At 33.2% G+C, this 8384-nt stretch overlaps 1 protein-coding gene across 1 annotated transcript; it reads right to left on the bottom strand.

Annotated features, from left to right (window-relative positions):
• Positions 1-2061: 2061 nt before the first annotated feature.
• On the bottom strand, positions 2062-5041 carry LOC143627188 (fasciclin-like arabinogalactan protein 16). Its single transcript, XM_077097069.1, has 2 exons — positions 3657-5041; positions 2062-2170 (listed from the first exon to the last, which is right to left on the bottom strand). The coding sequence occupies exons 1-2, from the start codon at positions 4933-4935 to the stop codon at positions 2106-2108; spliced, it is 1344 nt and encodes a 447-aa protein (XP_076953184.1). The 5' UTR covers positions 4936-5041; the 3' UTR covers positions 2062-2105.
• Positions 5042-8384: the final 3343 nt, after the last annotated feature.

The following is an 8384-nucleotide window of genomic DNA, read 5'->3' as shown; positions in this document are numbered from 1 at the left end:
ATTCATTTACCCAACACAAGTTCATCTCGTATTCTATTCAACTAAACCGATAATGGCCCAATAAACGAACTTTATTTTATTAATATAACCGAAAGTAGGATGTTACACGAGAACACCGTCCCCCGACGATATGTGGGCGAAAAGGGGCTCCGGCGAGTTCTGCTTGTCGCCTGGAAGAAGGGGCGACTTTGAGGTGGTGGGGCCGGCGAGTTCTGCATGTGAGTGTGTTATATATATATTATTAAATTCATATTTGTAGCCCCTACACCATTACTCCCCAAAAACAAATTCTCAACCCTTGCTGACTGGGCGTCACACGACACAAAACGCCAAAATTTATAGCCCCTTCATTACGCATAGCCTTATTGGCAAACGCTTGAATAGTTTTCTACATTGACAAGTTAAAAGTGATTTTATTATTTAGCAGTTAGCATACCTATATGTTTTTATTTTTATAGAAAACCAAAGAAAATAAAAACGATATAAATGATTTAAAAAGCGCAAATGATGTAAATCTCGATTTTTTTTTTTTACTTTTTTATTTTTATATTATTTTTGTTGGTAAGCTGAAATACTTTTAATGTTGAAAATTTTAATTAAGAATTTAAGATGGTTGTGATGTCTTTTCTTGATTAGATATAACATTGATTGTAGAATATTTAAAATATAAATTGACTTCAGTTTTAAATAAATAATGAAAGGACAAGCGTACTAGCTTCCCACATTAAAGTTTTCTAATGTACAAATATTAAAAGAAAAAATTCCAATTTACTTATTATTTTTTATTAATGTATTCTTGATATTTCATCATTTTACGATTACCAACGTATATTTCATTTTATTTCAATACACTTACCAATTAAAAGTGCCTCTAATCACTAAGTAAACCATATTATTATATTGTAATGTTTTTTATTATAACTTATACATACTTATTGTATAATCATATATTAGGGGAAATGTTAACGTACAAATGAAATTAACGTGTTGAACGTGAGAATCAAGTAGAGTAATTATGTAATTGCATCATAAAGTAATTATTATAGTGTAATTACATAATTACTCTACTTGAATATATAATTACTCTACTTGATTCTCACGTTTAACACGTTAATTTCATTTGTATTTGATCAAAACCCCATATATTAGTTATATACTATATAAAAAGTTGCAATATTTATATAAATAATATGCCCGTTTAGCCTCACGACTCATAAGCATAGCCAAACTCAAAATGTAAAGTTGATGTTAAAGCTCTTTATTAAACGAACCGTGATTTAAGCTCAGGAGCTTAGGCCGCTTAACCTTAATCATTACTCGTTTCAAACTTTTAATGAGGCGATCTTGTGTCACAACTTGTTTCAAGCTTTTAGCAAGAAATTTCAAAATTAACTAATAAAGGTAGTAATAATTCTACTATGGGTTTCAATAATTCATACCACCGACACCTATTTTCTATATGGTCCAACTAAATTCAATACTATTTATTTATTATTTAAACTAAAAACAAAAGTATTGGTTAATATTATTGGTAATGGCCACCTAACAACAAAGAAATCTTTTTTAAATTTCTTTTTTATAAAATATATTAATTAGTTTAGACTTTAGAATAAAAAGTGTCAATTTATGAATTATTTAATATAAAAAAAATCAAACTCAAATCTTTCATATGGAAAATAATTGTGCCACAAGATTTTGCAGGTTTGGGCAAATACAATTTCTGCAAAAAAATCAAACGTATCTACATAAAAGAAAAAATCACTTTTTTTACTAATTACAGTATTTATACAACACCATTAACAAATAAAATTGTGAAAATTATTGTAAAAAATAATAAAATAAGAAAGGTTGTTTTGTTTTGTTTGTTCTCATGTGAAGGGATCTGATTCTCTGGGAAAACTTGCTTCAATGCCAAACTGCACCATTCGTTTCCCTTTATGTCCTATTTTCCACACAGTTTTCCTAAAAAATAAACTGCCAATTTAAATAATATTTAATTAATCAAATTATTCCTTTTTAACTGCCACCTTTTTACATAAACAAATAAATAAATTCCCACCTTTTTTTTTGCATAACAATATATATTTAAGATGTATATGTATATATCAATTACAACTTGTAAAACTTCCGAATGCTCCAGCAATCGAACATGCCACTTCCAATAATTTCCCTGCATTTACCAAAAACATGTTATTATTGCCTAATTCAAGAATAAATAAATGTGCATTTGGTATTTATGCTTTTATTCTTGGACTAATATGTTAAAACATCCATTAAACTAAAAGATGCTTAAAAATCAAGACGTTTTTAGACAATGAGTTAACTACACTCAAAAGTGGGCATAAAGATTCTACCATTAATAGTTGTGTAGCTTGTGCTTTAAAAGTTGTACTTTTTAAGTAAAACGAGGAAGATGACCAAAACGTCCCTTCGATAAACCAATTCTTGTAAGGCCCACCTAAAACTCGCCGGTCTAATCGCATTTTAATCATTACTTGACGTGATAATTAACCTACCAGCATTTGTCGCTTGTCCAAAAAATCTCGTTGGAATTGAAACATAAAAATACATGGTGGGAATCCAAAATAAATCTCGTCGGACTTCAAAATAAATAAATATCATTGGACGCCAAAATAGATCCCATCTGAAGCCAAAACAGGGCCAGCCTAGGGGTGTGGCCGGGTAGTCGACGGCCACAGGCCCGACACCCGCTAGGCCCGAAATTTTTTTTTCTTGAAAAAATTATATGTATTTTTATGAAAAAATTTATGTATAATCAATGTTTCAACATAATTTCATAACCACTAGCTTGGTCTAGTGGCAAAGAGGCATGACATCTAACCAAGAGGTACTGGGTTCAAGTATTAGTTGAGATATTTTTATGTTTATTTTCATACACAAGTTTTTACACAACTCAAATCATAACTAAGTAAGCCCACTTAAAATTAATTTGTTTAAATCCAAAAAAATGCTCCTTTTACTTAATGCCCAAAAAAATTTTCGCCTTTGGCTCAAAAAAAATTTCGTCTTTTCAGAGCTGGCCCTGAGCCAAAATAATTTCATTGGACGCCAAAATAATCATGTGGTCTTTGATGATTTTTTTTAAAACCAGCGACCTAGCAATTTTATAACGCATGACAGAATCTGGTTGGTTAAAAATCTCGTCGAGTAATGATTAAAAATCTCGTTTTAGAGTGAACATTTTGAAAATTAGCCAATAAAATGAACATTCCGTTAACACTGAACGCTCAAATACGAACATTTTGGACATTATCCCCTTAAAAAGATTATGCCTTGTGTTATGACTTATGACAATAGCACTTCCAAAGGGGTAGAGGAATAATGGTATGTGAGTGATGTGACCCACCAGCCCACCCTAAAGTTATACCGTGTACCACCGTCACTTAAAAATATCACCATAGTTCCGGTGAATCTATAGTTGGATTAAATACAAATTAAATTAACGTGCTAACTGTGAAAATCAAGTAGTGTAATTATATATACAACGTAGTATAATTATAGCATAGTGTAATTACGTTAAGATGTAATTACACAATTACACTAATTGTAAATATACCACTTGATTCTTACCGTTAGCATATTAATTTAATTTGTAAATTACCAACAATTTGACTAAATTAACGTTAAAAACTAACCTCGTCTTTGCTTAGCAACGACCTTAACCGCCGCCGTGGTCGACACCTTACTCGCCGGTTTCTCCGTCGTCTCCTCCACGGGAAACAAAACCCCATCAATCCCTTGAACCGATATCCTCCCATCCGTATATATATCCGGGTCAAACAAATACGCCGACCCATCACCCGACCCGAACTTAACCGACCCATCAGCCTCCTCCGCCACCACCTTGTGCGGCAACCTTAACGTATCATACTTCACCTTCCCAAACCTCCGTACAGAATTATACATACTCTCTTCCGTCTGATACTCCGGTATCAAATGATAATACATTATCTGCTCCGGTGCACCCGGGTCACTCAACTGATCCGTCGTCAGTTTAGCCATCGCCTCATCATTTGGCGCCAACACCGTCAAAACATAACCCTCCGACACTAGTCTACCCATCTCCGTCGCTAATGACGTCAGGTTAACTAATATATCCGCTAATTCATTATACCCACCGTAATGTAATAAAGTATGAATAAAATCCTTAACCTGACTCTCGCCGTCGAAGTGGTGACGTGGCCCTCCCGGTCCGGGTGCCGGAGCCGGAGCCAACGACGGACCCGGCGCCATCGCGTCGTAAACCGGTAAAACCGGTGGTGAACCGGGTTTAACCTGAACCGGTTTTTTCAACCGGTGGGTTCTCGGATCCACCACCGGAGCACCTTCCGGTAAGACAGCGGATATCGAAGTCAAACTCCTTCTCCGGTTGAACTCCTCTTGTACGGACCGCGGGATTAATAATCTTTCGATCCCGTGGATCAGCCCGTCGGGTCGGGTTATGTCGTCGGGTCGGGTCAGTTTGGATACACCGGCTATTGACTTCACACCGGAAGTGGTTTCTTCTAACGGGAGATGGTTTTCAACCTCTTCGGTGCATAGTGTTTTGTGATGACCCGACCATTGGTTTGACCCGACCCGGGACGGGATGATGTGGAAGAGTAGTAGCTTTTGTAGTGACTTGATGTTACCGGGTTCAAGTAAGAACCGTTTGAATTCGGGATCCATTTGTTTCTCCAAGGCTTCATTGTCGGGTGCAAGTATTGTGATGTTGTGACGTGAGACTGCTTGTTCTAAGGTTTGTAATAATAAGGCTTTCTCAACGAGTTCGGATAACTCGGTGTAGTGTGAGTCAAGTAGTGCCACGAGGACCGAGTTGGAGTTGATTTGAGTTTGACTCGGCAATGCGGTTGTTGTAACAAGGATTGTGAAGAGTACGAGGTTGAATGCTGCATCATAGTTCATGGAACACATGATGCTTGCTCTATGGTTTGTGACAAAATATGTTGTGGTTTGTTTGTTTGTTTGTTTCTCTCTCTAGGATGATGATATTAGGGGGTGATTTACAGGTGGTGGAAGGAAATGGAACGTAATGATACGGCAAGAGGTGATGTCGTTTAATGAGTTAGGAAGTAGACACAGGCTGGAAGTAGGGCCCACGTGAGTGGAAGAAAGTAAGAGGAGTATTGTGGTTCGGTTTATACAATTATACGGCTTGTCGGCTTGGCTTAGAAGGTGATATTTTGTTTTGAGGAAACGGGTTGCATTAAATGTAACGTTCTAAGAATAAACAGGACACATGTTCCATGGCTTAATAAATCAATATGAAGGATTTAATGACTGGTTGAGAACTTGATTATATTTGATTAGTTTATGATTTTTGATTCTTTGTTTACGGTAAACATTACAAAATCAATAATATATATTTGTCTGACAAATTTGATTCCATATATTATTTGTTTATATATTAAAACACTTTCATACCCTATGGTTGTAATTAAGTTTTAACTAAAATGCAAATTAGTTACTCCGTATTTCTCAAGCTGAACTTTTAGATTCGTTTCATTTATTTATTTTAATTGTATTGTTTTCTAATTTAGTTACATTAATAGCTATATGCATATATTGATATTTATAGGTTATGTATATGATATCTATAATCTATAATATACTAGATTAGATACCCGTGTAGAACACGGGTTAAAATAAATAAATTTATTTAAGTAATAACACAATATGAAATATAAAAAAGTATGTTCTACATATATAAAGATATAATATATGGTAGAATAAATTACACAATATAAAAATGTTGAAAATTCGTAAATCTCTAAATTACGATATTTATAATTTTAGCTGTAACTTTATCCTTCATAACTGACAATGTGTTAAAACATGTTGTCTTAAAAACAAACAAAACATCTAAAGCGATTGATCTTAGCTTTTATTAATCTTTATTGAAAAAAAATAAAGTGAAAATTACCTTTTTTAAAATTTGTAATTAAATATTTTATCTAAATTAACGTGTAATTTCGTTACTTATACAAGCTTAATATTAATAGCTAATACAATATATTTATATAAAAAAAGTAATATATTTATGTTGGTATTAAAATTTTTAAACCAGGAAATATTTATTAAAAATAGAAAATAATAAATTAAAAGAAAAAAGAACAAAATACAAAACTAATTTTTAATCAAATATAAATGTCTAAACATAGCATTTGCTACTCTATAGCAGTAGACATCTCACCAAAAAATAAAATACTTTATAATAGCATTTTTGAAACCTGCTTGATACTCGGATTCCGTTTAAAGAAAATTATGAAATGAAGATAAATTTATAGCAATATTTTTACTATAAATTATATGATAATAAGTTACATTTACAATTTACAAATGTACTGCTACAAATACAAATATCTAAAAACATTATATACAGCATTGGATGAGCTTTTCAAGCAAATAAGTTACCTATTCCTTGGTTTTTCAACATACAATCAGCAAGGTGCTGAATTGAACCAGTCCCTAATCATATATGGATTAACTCCGTTATTATTTAACATTAATCCATATTATTCCTCCTACACATAAAATTGTAATGATCTAAGGGCACGGTAACGATACACCTTGTATGCATCAGTATGACTGAGCAATACACGAACTCCCCCTGGCTCTTTGGGCAGAAACGGATGGTGTGCTTGAGTCATCGGCCTTTATGCTTCTTCCAGACCCATTTTATCAAGCAGGAGCTACATTTATCTTGGACCAATGATTGCATTACACCTTAAATCTTCCTATGCGGAAATTGCAGCACTTCGAATGGGCTTGGTCCATCAAAATTTTGTGTTTCTTTCTGAGCTATGTACTATTTTATAAAGCCTCCAATTCAAGTCATGATAAGTCCATTTGGCTAGCTTCTCTTATAAACCAATCTGCAAAGGACCTTTTCCACCATGCTGTTTAATCTCTTGTATTAATTTTGTCTATTCCATAATAATCTGCAAATGGGCTTCTTTCATCATTTGGTTGTGCTTGCTATTATAATGCTTCCATAAAACTGTGCAAATAGCCTTGTCAATATTTTAACACAAAATTAATAGAGTTGGATATATCCTCTTCAGTTCCACCACTTGTGAGAACTGAAAAATGTTTCCATAAAACTGTTGCTTTATTCTTTATATCTGCACTATATTTCCTTTCCCTAATTGATCATGATTAGTACCAGTGTTACAAATTTATTAAATCAATCCCCACACCACAAGGAAAAAACTCACCAATTTTAAACCAATGGCAATGTTTAAGCCCAAACTTGCGCCAATGAAGAATTTTATGTCCACGTGGTGTTTTTTGATTGGGTTATACATTCATGTAACGGTGATACCTTTCAATAGATTTGGTAAAATGCCTAATTAAAATGGCCATTATTATTATTATTACTATTATTATTATTATTTTATTTACCTGCTAGTGCAGAACTCGTTCACTCTAGGAACTCAACAGCAGAGTCGAGCAACTTTTTCTGGGATGCAAGACCGGTCCCGTGTTGAATCTCATCTCGAACCTAAATAGCGAAAGTCTAAGTATGAATAATTACTCAATTGAGAAATTTTCAAACTTTTTTTAACAGCTCCACCAACCATATTCACTTTGGATTTTAAAGGCGGCAGGTAAACAAAACAACTTCATCTCCTTCCCTTCATGTATTTACTGGTAAAGAGAGAGGATATTAAATAATTATAATTGTAAGAATTAAAATTTGTAAGATTTAAAATAATACTTTCTGAAGGGTACACATGGAAAATGTGAAGCAATTTAGAAGCTCATTCTTTGCATATCATGGAAGGATACGAACCGAGCCTTCTTTGTTTTATCAAATGTGAAAATCAACGTTTTTTCCTTCACCATGCCCTAAGAGGATTTTAATAATTAGATATCTTAATGAGCTTATTTAGATAAAAACTAAATTAAAGCCTAAAATATAACTAAAAGTGACAAGAATATCAAGATTGACATACTTTTGGTCTAAAGTGCAAAGGCAGATTCATGAAGACTCGCAAACTCATGCATCATTATTGATTCTAGTATTGTTACTGGAACATGATTATTCATAACACCGTCCTTTGAAATCACACCTAGAACAAATGTTAATAAATTTTTTTAACTATTATAAAACTAAGCAGATGATACCGAGTAGGATGCAGAATTTGTAAAGCCATTGGCAATGACTCCGATTTAGGAGCAGACTTTGTAGATTCTTAGAGAGCAGGTCAAGGGGTTAATTCAAATATATGATTACACGGAACATAACCCACCTATTGAAAATGAATCGAAAATTTTGCCATTGATTTTCTTAAGCAATGAATATCAAATTAACACAGTTCAAAGAAAATAGAACCCAATTAGATGAGTTCGATTTGCTA

The sequence above is a fragment of the Bidens hawaiensis genome, unplaced genomic scaffold (genome assembly GCF_021521415.1).
Source record: "Bidens hawaiensis isolate Kalapana, Puna unplaced genomic scaffold, B.hawaiensis_p1.1 tig00004617_1, whole genome shotgun sequence".
Lineage (NCBI taxonomy): Eukaryota > Viridiplantae > Streptophyta > Magnoliopsida > Asterales > Asteraceae > Bidens > Bidens hawaiensis.
Note: the sequence above shows the minus strand (reverse complement) of the source record. Positions and strands in the feature narration are given on the sequence as shown.

Excerpts from the sequence above, each read along its gene's own strand:
- LOC143627188 (XM_077097069.1), bottom strand. The coding sequence starts at position 4,935 with ATGTGTTCCATGAACTATGATGCAGCATTCAACCTCGTACTCTTCACA. Across the intron at positions 2,171-3,656 it reads CGTTGCTAAGCAAAGACGAG|GGAAATTATTGGAAGTGGCA; the intron begins GTTAGTTTTTAA and ends TGGTAAATGCAG.